The 15,215-nt window shown below is 40.7% G+C and overlaps 1 protein-coding gene across 1 annotated transcript in view; it reads left to right on the top strand.

Annotated features, from left to right (window-relative positions):
• Positions 1–230: 230 nt before the first annotated feature.
• Crispld1 (cysteine rich secretory protein LCCL domain containing 1) overlaps positions 231–15,215 on the top strand; it is a 33,391-nt gene continuing 18,406 nt past the window's right edge. The window contains exons 1-2 of the mRNA XM_036179202.1: positions 231–582; positions 1,468–1,787. Coding sequence (XP_036035095.1) covers positions 1,530–1,787 — 258 coding nt within the window. The 5' untranslated portion in view covers positions 231–582; positions 1,468–1,529. The remainder of the gene's footprint in view (positions 583–1,467; positions 1,788–15,215) is intronic.

The raw sequence follows: 15,215 nt of genomic DNA, 5'->3' as shown, positions 1-15,215 counted from the left end.
CTCCCCCCAGGGTCTAGACCTTCCCCGCCTCTGCCGCAGAGGCTCAGAGCACGCCCACGAAAGCTCCTGGCTTGCTGCTAGTCGACTCTCTCGTGGGCCTCGGGCCAGGACTGGGTGGAGGTGGAGGTGGGGGTGGGCAAGGAGGGCTCTGGCGTCACGTGCCTGCGCAGGGACATCAATAAATGCCCGCGAGCGCTGGGGAGCAGCGGAAGCGCCTGGCGCCGGGGCTCTGCACGCTGAGACTGCACCCGGCTGAAGCTCGAGGTCGCCGCGGAGCCTTCCCCTTGCCCCACCCCTCCTCCAGCATCGACGGCTCAGGGACACAGGGGGCCCACTCTGCCCAGAGAGCTGCTTTCCGCCGCCACTCTGCTATCTAACTTTGGAGCCTGCTGTCCGCTGCTCTTCCCAAGTTTGCGAGGAGTCGCGGAGGTAGGGACTTCAGCCAGCTCAGAGTCCCGCGGTGGCCCGGACCCTCCCCATCGCCGCGTCTGTGCCGTCCTGTTTGGAGAGGCTGGGGGCAGCTGCGGAGACCCGCCGACCTGCTCGGCTCAGCTCTCGCTTGGGGAACATCACACTGGAGAGGTAAGGGCGACTCACAAGTTGCATCCAGAGAGGTCCAGCTGCCAGGTTTTCCCAGCTCCCCTTTTGGAAACACGAGCTAGGAGAAACACCAACTTGTAGAGAGAGGTCTGCCCCAGACCGGGTAGGTGGGTTGCAGGGCAGGAACCCGCGCCTACAGAGATGAGCCTGACTTAGTTCTTAGCCTTAGACTTCTTTGGTTTCACGCTGTCCTGGGCGCGCCCTCTCTGCCCGGTTCGGTGAACCGCGGGCTCCTGCTGTGTGTGAGGGGCTTGCTCTCAAGTTCTCCCTGAGCATTCTTGGTGGGGTCTGGTTCACAAGTTGGACACAAACTTTGCAGAAAACATAACTGGCTTCTTCATCTGCGGGTGGGTCGAAGAAAAGTTGCTCCAGGGACCCGAGCATTCATTCGCAGTGATTCACCGGGTCCTCTCCAGGTACCCATGGGTGCAGGCATGGGTAGTGTCAAAATCCTCTCGCAATTTCAGAACATTATGGAAATTATGAATAGCAATGAGATACTGGTTTATTGTGCCTTAAATTGGGAAAAAAAAAACCCTCTTGAAAGTTTCTACAGAAAATATAAACCCCTAGACAAAAATAAAACACTGCACTAATTGTGTTCTTTGAAGGTTAAATGTAATCTGTTATTTACAACCTTGTAATTCAGAAATTATTCTCAAGCTTTGAGCTTCCTGGCTTCTTTCGTCTTTGACTTTTGGCTTCATGGGTAGCTTGGAAAAATATTTTCTGCAAACAGTGCGCTGTGAAAATTCTCTGTGGGGAAATGGGGGCCATAGAAAAGGTGTTTTCAAAAGCTGAGTGGTTACTTGTTGAAGTTTGCTATTAGAAAATAAATTCATCTCAATCACGTGACATGTCTTATAGCCAAAGGGAGTGGAAGAGCCTATCTTGGAGATTTTCCCGGGGAAGCCCCGAGGCCATTCATTATGATGTGTACAGCTCCGGAGTGGCTCAGAGTGACCGCACTGCTCTTCGTGGCTAGAGCGGTTCCAGCGATGGTGGTTCCTAACGCCACTTTGTTGGAGAAACTTTTGGAAAAGTACATGGATGAGGATGGTGAATGGTGGACAGCCAAGCAGAGAGGGAAAAGAGCCATCACAGACAATGACATGCAGAGCATCTTGGATCTCCATAACAAACTGAGAAGTCAGGTGTACCCAACCGCTTCTAATATGGAGTACATGGTAAGACATTTTTCACGTGGGATATACCAAAGAAATGTTTACTGGTACATTCAACGCCATAGATAAATTGCTTCATGCTATTCTTTAATCTTTGTATCACATGTTCTGTTTTAATTTTAAGTTTTCTTCGAGTATATCCTTATCTGTACACTCTTTGGTTCATGTTCCTGTTGTTAAGAGCGTAAAATTAAGTAACTTCCCACCCACTCTTCCTACTAAGCATTCTAAAAACCTTTGATCCGACCTGAAGGAAGCTCATCACCCTCCCAAATAGCCTCTGTATTGACTTTAAATTTTTTTATTACATACATTTAATTTTGTGTAGGGGTTCCCCATGCCATGATGAAGGGGTGGCAGTCATAGGTCAACTTTCAGGAGTCAGTTCTCTCTTTTGGCATGTGAGTCCAGGTCGTCAATCTCCAATCATCAGGCTTGGCATTTATTGGCTTAGCCATCTGGCCAGTCCCCATATCGACTTTCAATTTACTTAGTAGAAAGATTCTGCCCTAATGCCCGATAGAACCTTCCTGTAAATGGTGGAGCTTAACAACCGAGACGGAGACTTTGGGAAGAGCTTGGTGTTGTTGGAGCACAGGTATGTGCCCAGGTGGACTTCTGTTAACTGCAAATATGAGAATCACTTTATAGTTGTTTTATGTTAGACTGCTTTGGCCAAGGGTTATCCCCATTATTTATTGTTTGTAAGCTTCAAAGTATAAATACAACTCTAGGCAAAGAATTAAATTCTAAAGAATCATTTCGTCCTTAATCACTTCATTTAAATTAACTGGTTTGGGAAACAAAATCAGTTCTTTAAAATTATTAGCATACCTTACATATTTATACAGGCTTTCAAACTGTATTATATTACTCCCGTGAACTCAGAATGCACTGTGCTAGCCAAGTCTGATAGCAAATACTTTGATGTCAGCAAAGTGCATTTAATGAACATACAAAAGCATAGTTCTCCTTTAGACACCGTTGTAGGGTGCAGTAGTGACAGTCATTCCAGATGTCCCTTTTCTCCCTGTATTTACCTTAGTCCTGATGGATATTCCTTTAGATAAATTTTTAGAAACATGGTAGTTCTAACATTCCACGTCCCATTACAAAATAGTGCATTACAATATTTTAACTTTTACTTGAAAATATTTTACCCTAAAGAAAGCAGGCAGCATTCAGGAGACCTCATCAGAAACTGGGAATTTGGGCCCATGTGGAAGGTAGAAAGAAATTCTGGCATCATTACTGACTGGCTGTGTGAATGTGGCTCTGCTTCATGATCCTTAAGGCCATGCCAGGAGGGGTTGTGATGATTCACTGAGATAGCCTGTAGTTTAATTCTTTAAGATACATATTTCAGGGCCACAACATGTCATTGAAGAAATAAGTAATGGAATTTTAGGCTTCCTCACACTGTTTACATTTGGCATCTAAAGAGATTGCTCCCTCTTCTCAAAATTCCATGCAGGATGTGACATATCATGCTTATTTTGGAGTGTTTGAGATGAAATTTTCTCTAACTTCCTCCATTAGTGAGCCTCCAATGAGATCAAATTGTGGAGCCTCTCTAAGTTGACCATTTATTCCATGATATCTGGCCTTGAGTGGCTTCAAGTGTGTGTGGTTGTGTGTATGTGGTGTATATGGGTGTGCATATACATGTGTGTGTGCACATGTGTGTTTGTGGGTGTGCATGCACTTGGAGGTCTATCACTCCCTGCCTGAGCATTTTTTGAAATAGGGTCTCTCACTGAACCTAAAATTCAGTGAATTGGCAAAACTAGGTGGCCGATGATATCCATGGGTCCTCCTATCTGTGTTTCTCCAGTGTTCGAATTACACATTGACACCACTTTGCTTGGCTTAGGAGAGAGCCTCACTCAAGGGAGTGCTGAGGATGTAACCAGGTGCTTGTGTTCGGTGGTAAGCACTTTGTGGATTGAACCATCTCTCTAGTTTCTCCACTGACTTTTTATTTAAAATAAAGAACTTGGGGCTTCAGTCTCACAAAAGGGAATGTGAGGATCTCTGTATGTGATTTAATGTGCAAATCATGAAAAATATTCTGTGATTTTTCCCCCCTATGTCTACTTACAAAATAAAAACAAAAACCCAACAATAACTACCCAGAGTATGTTTGATGTCTAGTTTGGGATGTTTATTTGGGTTTCATTTTTGTTTCATTGGTTTCTTTCTATCCTTGAAATGTAGATGGAGAAAGCAGCCAGGGTTTATGTTGTGTTGCCCTTAGATACTATTAACATTGGAGCTGTGTGCTGGCTTTAACCAGACTGTAGAGCTCTGTGCTCCACTGTAATACTGAGAGATGTTAATTTTAGAATACACACCGAAGGGGTATTAAAAAGTGATTATTGAGAATATTATTGTCTTTATTTCATAGGGATAAAAGTGCAGATACTGATCAGTCATTTAGAATATTGTTGCTCAATGATTTAAAATTATTTTAAGAAATAAAGTTGAAATCTAAAAGTTGGCCATAGAACCATTTTCTGTGTTACTTTAAATGTCCACTTACACTCTATATGTCTTTTCAGATTAACTGCTGAAATAGCCAGGCTCCTTATTTATAATTGGTTCCTATTTCAGTCCTACAATAGCCAGGCCACACACTGACTTACTAAGGTCATGTCCCCACTCCTACCCTATCCTTACTTCACTTGTAAGTTAAAACCCTACTGTTGAAAGCTATGACTTTTTGTGAAGAGCTTATAATTTGACAGAGGAAAAAGAACAGATAGGCTTGAAATCCTCACATATAAGGGATCACAAAAATTCTTTGATCATGCCTATGAGCGATGCCAAGGGAACGGAGGGTAATGAATGGTCCTTGTGAGAGCTTTTCAAAGGTAACTTTGAGGTGTGTGCTGTTTATTCATGGTGATCAACACTGCTAATTGCAGGGAAGAGCAGATACCCAGTGTCAGTCTCTGTCAGCCTGCTTTCGGAGAATCAGACTAAGTAAGTTCAAGCACAGAGCTGGGGAAGAATCTAGAACCATAGAAATGATGTCAGAAACTAGAAACCCTAGGGAGAGCGATTTTCTACATTTGGTTTAGAGAGAGTTGAGAACTGAGCCGTAGGCATCAATTGAAGGGACTAGGGATTACCAACTAAAAACACTGGCTTTGGATGTACACAACAGCAGGCTCACATCTTGTCCCTGGGGCTTACTGGAATGTGAACTCTGATCGTCTGCTGCCCTTCTGGGCCCTGGCTATGTTAGTGGTAAAGCTGGTAGAAAAATACAAAGCCCAGAGGTTACATTGAAGTGAGATGTTTGACTCTGTGGAATGCACATGCCTTCTTCCAGCCTGCTGTCATGTGGATTTTTGACTCTGTGGTATAGTTTGGTCATCTATATTCTTGTTTTCTTCATCATTGAAAATGTCTTCATAGGGTAGTTGGTCATCTTCTCTTCTTCAACACTGAAAATGTCTTCTCTGGGTTTTGCTTTATCAATTCCATTTAAATAGCATCAGGCTTCCATGGCTCTGTCTTCCATACTTCCAACTGGGAACCCTCTCTGCACTTCCTTCATGTGTTTCCTAGTACACATGGGGTGGTCTCCATGTAGAGTTATTCCACAGTAACTTCAAAAGAAAGCCAAAGGCCTTATGTCATCTGTTCAGTCCTCTCCAGGAAACAGACAAGTAATTGTATTTATCTTCAAGTCCACATATCTGATTTCCCACCCACACCCATAAATAAATACACATCTGCTAATCTAGGTCATAACATTTGTCTCACGGATCTCATTAAGTCCATCTCTTCTAGTTCATTCTCACCTTTGTTCCTCAGCTCAAACCTGCCTTGACAGCACAGCTTCCCCGTTAGCATGCTGCATTAATTCATTTTTGTTTTATAGCCCAGGTCACTCTCCTCACAGCTGGTAAAGCTGACCTTCTGCTTGGCTGTGTTGGTCACTCAGTTGAACAAAAGTTCTTTGGTCTCCTCTATGATTCATAAGTATCTAGAGTTAACTCAGGAGAGGAAGCACCTGTAGTCTGTACCAAGGGCCTCAGCTATGTGTGTTCACACTGCCACACTTGCTGTTCTTAACCAAGGACATGCTTCTGTGGCTTTTTTCCCTATTTGGTATCATCCACGTTTGGATGCCTAAGTCCATCTCTTCCTTTCAGACTCCTGTTTATCCCTCAAAACTGAGCTCAGATGCCATCCTTCTTATCCCTTGTCTAAAGCATTTTCTGATGTGTAGCCAGAAGTTTCTCTGGTCCTGCCCAGCCCCGCGGTCGGGATAAATCTCCTATACCTGTCTCCCATAGCCACTTGGTTCCAAGTAAACACACAGAGGCTTATATTATTTATAAACTAAAGAGCTAACTAGCCAGAAGCTTTTTCATCTTAAATTAGCCCATTCCTATTAATCTATGTATTGCCACTTGGCTGCTGACATCTTGTTGTTCCTTTGGCAGCAGGCTGGCATCCCCCCCCCCTCTACCCTTCTTTGACTCGTCTTCAGTCTGACTGTATTATCTAACCTATTTCTGCCCTGCCATAGGTCAATGTAGCTTTATTTATCAACCAATCAGAGCAACACATATTCACAGTGTACAGAAAGATATCCCATAACACTTCCCCTTTTCTGTCTAATCAAAAAGGAAGATTTTAACTTTAACAAAGCAATATTACATATAATAGAACAGTTATCAAGCAAGAATTACAGTTACAATATCTAGTCTATTTGTATTTGGCAAAGTTAAAGAAAATATTCTATCTGTCCTATATTTGTGAGGCTAAAGTTTCATATCTAATTTATCTCTTATCATAACCTATGAAAAATATAATTGTAACTATCTAGTTTTCAATTACATCAATGACCTCAGAAGGATATAATATTACCTAAATAAACAGGAAGTACATTGTAAGCAACTTCCATAAATCTAGAAATGACAGAGATGGCTGGCTACCTGGACAGTCATCCAAAGTTCCTGTCTAATATTGATGCATCCATCTTCAGCCTATAGGCTTAGAGTCTCTCAGTCACCTTTCCCTATGTCCTGCAGAATGTCTGGCAGTCTCTTCTGTGAAGCAGGAACCTGAAGGACCATCTTGCCTTGTTTTAGCAAAACACAGTGGTCATTTTCCAATAATTCCTGTATGTCCAATTTATACAATATCCTGTCAAGCAGTTGAGGCAAGGGTGCTTTTTTGCCTAGTGGCTAACTTTTGCCACAAAGAAAGCGAACTCCATTAATGGGTTTCTTCAATGCCCATCATCTTCCTTGAAGTAATTGGTGCTGCTAGGAGCAGATGTGTTTCATTGTCCAGAAAAGTCTAAGTTCTTAAAACATTTTAAATGTCATATTCTGTAGGTCTTTGAAGTATTTGAAAGTTACTTACCTAATTGAAATATATCTATGTATACCTAGAAAACTTAACCAACATGACTATAAGTTTGATTATCATAGATGACTAATTATTAATCTGTATTTCCTAATTATACATTACAATTTTAAATGTGTTGCATCAACATAATACCTTAAACAAGAGTAGAAATATGTATACAGTATAACAAAATTAACTTTAAATTGTAGCAATAAACTAAAATCCATAGCAATATAAAGCATTTCAAAGAAGTTGTTGCCCTTTAAAAGTAGATTCAATAATCTACCCTTTTGTTCTATCATGTTTATATTACCAGTGGGCCAGTTCCTCTGACCCATTCATTGGATGTTGAAGTACATCATTGCATGTTCTTTATATTAAAGTTTCAGTGAAATATATGCATGTCTTATTTCCTTTCTAAGACTTTGACTTCCTAGAAAGGTAAGGATTATTCCATATTTCTCTTTATAACTCAGTGCCCACTGCAGTAAAAGAATTGCCTATGCAGTAAATGTTTGTGGTTGGATATTATTAAATTCCAAACTATATGTGTTAAATGAAGGCATAGGAGGAAGAATGAAAAAGATAATATCCGAGACAACTGTGGAGAACACGTATAAATTAAATTAAATTAAATATTCTCTCAAATAGAAGCTCCTTATCTAGGCCTTTAGAGAGAAAAGGCAGAGAAAAGGTGGTGGGGATTGTGCTTCTCTCCACAAATTGCCTCATGTGGCTGAGAAAGTGTGCCTGGGAAGTGGTATGGAAAGTGAAGACAGAGATTTAATTGGGGGGATGTTATGGGTTACCTTTAGTCAATATAAAAAGCCATTTGAACATTTGAATAAAGACAAACTGATTTTAGGATTGTTCCAGGCTCCACTGGAAATGGTGTGTAGGTGGTTGAAACTCAACTGTGTGTGTCAGTATGATGATGTGGCAGCAGCTGTCAAGTGGATAGTGACCAGGGGTGGGCTGCAGTGAGGAGGTGGGGAGAAGTGGCAGGAATATGAATATTATCTCCTGCCAATTCATTTATCCTTTAAAATTCAAAGAAGTTTTGTTCCAAGACACATAAAGCTGACTCTGCTAGCAGGCAGCCAGCAGACGGAATTCCCTCTCCTGGTGAAAGAGCTATCTGTCCAAATGGTGATGCAGAATTTTGAAAATCTGTGGCAGTTTCCACTCTGGTTTGCATATGAATGGAAAACATTATGCATCCTACAAACTTGAAAGGACTTTCAGAAAGAACATTGTGAAAATTCTAGAAATCACAGATTAAATGCTATTCAACACAATCCTAAAAGATTAAAGGAGGCAGAACCCACACTCTAGCTTTTTTTTTTTTTTTTCAGAACAGAGTAGTTAGTTGTTTTCCTACCTGGTCTGACTTCCTCTCTCCAAATCTAAAGTTGTCTCTTACTCTTTCTGTAATGAAGAGGAAAACTTTAGTGTGATATGCACAACAGCACAGAGGCCAATTTCTGTTCAGATCATCGTTGTGCTATCATGGGTGGATCATTTGAGCTCATTTTTTTAAAAAGTGGTACTGTTGCTTTGCATGTGGCCAATGGCTATGTGTCCTTGAGGAACTGGCATCATTGGAGGTGCCATTTTCTAAAATGGGGAATAGTTTGTATAGAACAGTTTTTGCTATAGGAAACTGGAGCTCAGTGTTGGACACTGTGTAGATATCCAAGTGAATTTATTAGAATGTGGTTAAAGATGTGCAGTAGTAGATAAATGATTTCCAGCCTGCAGCATGAAGTTATGGTTTATGAGCATTCAGACAGTAAAGTCAGGAAAAGAGCTAAGATCTCCACAGATAGAGACATTCAAGGCCTGAGCTCTTGACCTCTTCTGAAGATGAGAGGTGTGGATGGTGAGAAGGAACTGCGAAGAAAATGGGGAGTTAGGTACTGGGATAGGAGCGATGAGGATGGGCTGGGCCAAATACTGACTGGAGAACAGTAGAAAGGTAAGTAACTTGTAAATGATACTTTAAGAACTCTAAGGCAGTGAGAACAAGGATGCTTTATGATGTGTTTTGATTGTGTGGGAGCCACTAGAAATTTGAGATATTCCAAGGTTGGTTCAAAGAAGAATTAGATAGAAGAGAGTAGCATGTCTTTTCATTTTTTTCCAAATCAGAAGCATTTTATATAGGCTGGTACCATCCACAGTGTCAAATCTTTTCAAGCCAAAAGTTTTCAACTTCAATTAGAGCTCGCTTCTCAAACTTAGTGACAGTTTATAAGAAAATGCAGTATCTTGGCATATTCAGCTGTTTTTATTGTGCACCTTCATGAAAAGTTGAAAAATATTAATGTATATAAATATAATCACAGTCAAGAATGATGCAGAAGGAGAAACGGCACAAGGCGAAGAGGAAATCATCAGGTCTTTTGGGACAAGAGTGAGTTTGAGGTGCCATGTCATCTTTCATTCCATTTAGTCTTCAGTGAAGAGATGGGGCTTGAGATAAAAATAAGGGAATGGTTTTAGATATTGTCAGGAGTTGTCTCTGTGTGGAACAGCTTGAGTCCAAGGGAAGATTGTTATGGACACCTTTGTCCATTGAATGCTTTGGGTTTGAGCCTGAAACACAGCACAGGGCTGTTAAACCTACAGGAAAGGGCAGCCAGGAGCTGGGTGCAAGGACTCAGCCAGAGTGGAGGGACAGATGGCATCCTCAGCTGTCTCTTCTCAGTGTTGTTGAAAAGAAGACAAATCGACAGTGGCTTCCTCAGTGAGCAAGCCATTGGTAGCCTTCATTAAAAAAAAAGTCCGTCCGCAGTGAGGTGTGCCCTGAAGCCCCACTGAAGAGCTGAGAAAAGGGAGCTGAGCAGATGGTGATGTCACCTCAACTCCTTGAGATGTTGCTGTGAAGATCAGAAAAACGAGTGGGTGACTAATGAGGACGATGGCAAAGATTTTGCTCTTCATTTGAAGAGAAAGTGTTATCACGCTAAGGGAAGGACCTTGCATAGGAGGGAGGAAACATCGCCCCCCACTTGTTCACTGCAGCAGCAAGTCAGAGGCCACAAGTGTGGAAACAGTTGGGTTCATTTGACAGAGAAAAGAGATTCTTTTTTGTGTGACTGCTTTTGGTTTTCCTAGTGAGCTCTAGAGTAAAATCCATCAGCTGAGTCTGAGCAGACAAGGATGAAGAGGGTGTGTGTGTGTGGGGGTGGACACTGTAACATAGCATCTTTGGCTCTTCTACACAAGGGGAATTGAATGCAGGTGGGGTTTGAGTTACTGCAAGCTCACTTGTTTCACCCTGCTCAGAGTTCAGGAGTGGGACCACAGCCTGGTGTGGCCTGGGTTGGGGATGCAGAGCTGTATTGGGAGACACAGTCACCCTGGACAAGGAGTTGGCTTGGGGTAGAAAATATATATATTCTCTGACTACCCTTTGTCTTCCACTGATTAGAGATAGCCAGAATCTAAGGGACAACTGAGCTCAGGTAACAGCTAAGTGTGAGTTGAGCCTTGAGGCACAGATCATAGCAAGATCTGAGATGGCAGTGTGGAGATAAATGAAGACTATTTATCATAATTGTTCTCAGATGATCAAATAGAAATACTCGAAAGCCATTGTATACATACCCATAATATATAAATATGAAATATATATTCATGTATTTGTGTGCATATATTCATACTCATACATATAAAGTATCATAGACCTTGTTTATTATCATTTATTATTTAACTCCTCATGGAAAATTATACCTCGGCAGTCCCTAGAAATCTCATAGTAAATATTTTGCTTATCAGACTGGTTTTAACTGCCCTTGCAATCAAGGAAAACAGAGAATATAGGATTTATGTAGCTCCCACTGGTTGGAAAGATACCAATTTATCACTTTGGGGAAGAATTATATACAGATAGTGCAATCTGTGAAGACAGCAGTTTTGTTGAAGGTATGTAAACTTGCATTTGAATGATTCTAATATCAGTCTTTGATTTAAATGGTAGTTTTTTTTGGGTAAGTTGTGGTTTCAGTTTCTTTTTATCCATATGCTTTCTTTCATTAATTTATCCAAGAAAGAGCTTTTCATTTTCATTCTTTTAAAAAAAAGTAAGACACTTCCAAGTACAGCAAATAGAAACAATTAGCTTTTCATTCACCTTCAAAAACCTAAGATACTGGTATTTACTACTGTTTGATTTTGAAATACCCCGCCCCCAGGATCAGGTGTTGGAACACTTGGCCATCAGTTGATGGTGCTGTTCTGGGAGGTTATAAGGTCTTCATCACATGGAGGCCAGCTGGTACAGAGAGGCCATTAGGGATGGGACTTGAAGGCCAACTTCAGCTTCCTGTCTGGCTCATTACAGCCTAGCTGCTGCCACACAAAGAGCTGTTGCTTTCTGGTCACTTTGCCACAGATGAAACTGCTCCACCATACCTTCCTTGTTAGAGTGGGCTGTAATCCTCAGAAACCTGACCCCAAACAGAGCTATCCCTGTTGACATTGTTTCTGACAGATTCTTTGGTCCCAATGATTACCAAAAGTAACTAATACAACATGTAAATATAATAACTTCATATATAATTAGATACTGTAATTTCTCTTGAGGATTTTTTTTCCAATCCTGCATTTTTTTTAGGTTCGACTTTCTAAAATTTATTGGGCTATAAATAAATCTAGTGAAGAAATTTTCACAAATTGATCCCATACTCACAAATCAAGATGTAAAATCAGTTAGATTGTTGTTTTTGTTCAAGTGTGCAATTTGTGTTTATATGCAAGTGTGTGTATGTAAGTGCATGTGAGGTCAACATTAGGTGTCTTTATCAATCCCTATGCATGTAATTTTTGAGGCAAAGTTTTAATGTCTCTTGAACTCACTGATTCACCTAGAATGGTGAACAGCAAGCTGGAGCTGCAGGGATCTTCTGTTTCCATCTTCCCAGCACAGGGATTACATGTGCCTGCGCTCCCAGGTTTTCATGTGCGTTGTGGGGTCTGAATGAAGTCCTCATATTTAAGTAGTAAGTGCTTTACCCTAATACATACTTTACCCCAGATTATACTTTTTAAATTACTCAGAGATTTTCCTAATTCCTATGGTCTCCTGAAATATCTAGAAGGCATTTTTTAAACATTAAACTACTCTTTTCTTTTTAAAAAAGACTTTTGCAAAAATTTTATGTGTATGGATGTTCTGCCTGTGCGCCACCTGCATGCGGTGTCTCCAGAGACCAGAGAGGGTGTTCAGTCCCCTGGAACTGGAGTTAGAGATAGTTGTTCACTAATATGAGGTGCTGGGAATTGAACACAGGTCCTGTGAAAGAGTAGCCAATGCTTTTAAGCACCAGGCTATAATCTCTAGTCCAAACTCTTACCCTCTTAATTAAATATCAATAAATATAATGAAGTCATTGTAGTCTGGTTTCCCAGAAAGTCTATAGAAAGGTAACAGCATTCACAAAAAGAATTCAGGTTTGTAGACTTCCCTTTTGTGTGAAATAGGTGCACTACAGTTGCTCTATCAGTTGCACTTAATCCCAAGAATGTTTGAGGCAGGAAACCTGGGCTGTCTGTCTCTGAACCAAATCCACCTTCAGCAACATCCTTGGACAGTCAGGTCTCCTCTAGGTCAAGTTATATATTAGGAGACACAGAAAACTCACAAGACATGCAAAGCAGGGTTCTGCTTTTAAAATTCTCATCTGGAAATTAAAATTCAGAACAATGGAGATAGAGAAAGAAGAAAACATAACAATTGATAAAATATATGTTTAAACATATGGAGAGGGTGGTCTAGTAAAGATTGTTGGAATGGACATTTCTTGAGGGATGTTCAGAGTAACTAAGGACAAGAAAAAAGAATAACCAGTCCAACAGTAATAAATTCAGCATCCAAGAAAGATGCATGGACAGGTGTGGACTCTGATGTGTTGTGTTCTTATTGGTCCTGACTCCAGGTGTTGGACATGTCATAACTTCTCTCCTGTACAACTGAGTTGTCATTTGTATTTTGATAAGAATCCCCTTAGACATGTAAAAGTTTGGTAGTGTAAGTTGTAGAGGGCCAGCAAGGAGGAAGTCGGGCTATAAAGGCCTTGACAGTGACAAGAGATTAATGAGTACAAATTCTGTAGAAAAAAATGTAGAAATGGTATCAGATTAATGTCTGCTCTACACCATGAGGCCAATCTGTCCAGTCTCATGCATCTCTTTGATGCTGAACATGGTATTCGTGTAACGTCAGACCTCTGAAGTTGTCTGTTGAGCTTATCTGTACACTAAATTTCCATTTCAGAAATTAAACAATAAAACAGAAAGACATTATTCTAAATGGTTAGTTTGCTGCTTTCTGTAATGGCATCATGGCTTTGGTTGAAAATAGATTTTGGGAGAAGCCCACCTCATATCTCTGTGATTTCCAGGAAACCCTCAGAATAACATTCATTGCCTCGGGGTGATGCTGCTTCCTCAGTCTCTGCAGCCTCTGAGGCTACTCAGTTTCCTCTTACTACAGAGTTCTTGAGAACAAATAAAGCAGTCCTTAAAACCTTGAAGTCATCCTCAAACTGGAAGGAATGTGTTACAGCTCTCTCCCATAGGGTGTGTGTGTGTGTGTGTGTGTGTGTGTGTGTGTGTGTGTGTGTGTTATATGTAGCTGGGAAATAACCATGTTTTTCTTTTCAACATACCTCATGCACTCATTTTATGAAGAAATGCTAATTTTAGTATAGGTTGACTTCAAATTACTGCTGGGTGAATAGTTCAGAGGAAGAAAAAAAAGCCTCTTAAGCCATCTTGATTTGATTTACAACTAGAATTTAAATAGAAATGTGTAGAGTCCAACCTACACTTAAATAGTATGGGTATGAATTTTTGGCAGTCTTAAAGCCTGAAATATCATGTTGTACTATGCTGTCATTAGGCCTTTGTAATAATTCATCCAGGAAAGCTATATTTTCAGCACTGTATTCTGGAAATTTTTTTAAATTTACATTGTTTGTCTTGACCTGGACACTTAGGCATGATTAAATTAGATAATCACTTTAAATGATTATGAAATATTATTTATTGAATATTGATTTAAAGTTAAATTTAGTTACATGATTATCTGCTGTAGTCCTTATAGTCCAAAATGATTTTATGAATATATTTATGTACGTATGATTATAAATGAATTCTGTTGACTTTTTTCTCTTATTTTCAATGGGTTATAAAAATACTTGATGCTTTTAAAATAAGCTGTTTCTTCTTTTTGAGATTATAAAGTGATCACATAATTCTCTACTTTACTTTTCTATCTCCAGGCTCTCCAATATACTCCTCCTTGCTCAAGGTCTTTTCAAGCTCATTGCCTCTTTTTTTTCATATGTGTGTGTGTGTGTGTGTGTGTGTGTGTGTGTGTGTGTGTGTGTGAATACGTTTGAGTTATCCACAGTATGTACTGAGTTACTTTGTTTTTCATCGGACAGATTTTATAGTTAAGGAAGGTTAGTCTAACATGTTTGAGCATGTTTTAAATTTTATTTCACTTTCTGTGTAACAGATATAAACACTGTTTTGGAAAACTCAGATTTATGAGTTAGGAGCAATTGCATATCCTTTCTCAAAAGTTCCAGTTTCTATGGAAAACCTTGCAGCCCAGAGTATCCAGTCAAGTGCAAAGATAGAAGAAACTGGCTTTCAGGAGTCTCCAGGACTTTCCTGTGGCTCCTCTGGGTGGTCCTTAGGAGAGGGTGGTGGGTGTGAAGCTCTCACTTATTTACTGGACTGGGGCCACCATCACCTGAGGGTCTGTACTCTCTCTGGTCTCAAGCCTGGGCCAAGAACCCTCACAGCTGCTGCTCCCTCTGTGTGGTCCCTCCACAGTGTTCTTCCCGCCAATTTTCCTCTGTGGTTGGCTGCATAATGTGTTGGCTCAAGTTAGTCAAGATGTATCTGAAAAGAACCGAATAGAAGCTCTGTTTCATAACCTAGCCCCAGAATCCTCATGGCCTCATTCTGTTTGTTAGAAGTGAGTCACTGCTGCTCTGATTGAAGGCAAGGAGGCAAGCATTCTACAACACCTTGCCTAGG

The sequence above is a fragment of the Onychomys torridus genome, chromosome 2 (genome assembly GCF_903995425.1).
Source record: "Onychomys torridus chromosome 2, mOncTor1.1, whole genome shotgun sequence".
Lineage (NCBI taxonomy): Eukaryota > Metazoa > Chordata > Mammalia > Rodentia > Cricetidae > Onychomys > Onychomys torridus.
Note: the sequence above shows the minus strand (reverse complement) of the source record. Positions and strands in the feature narration are given on the sequence as shown.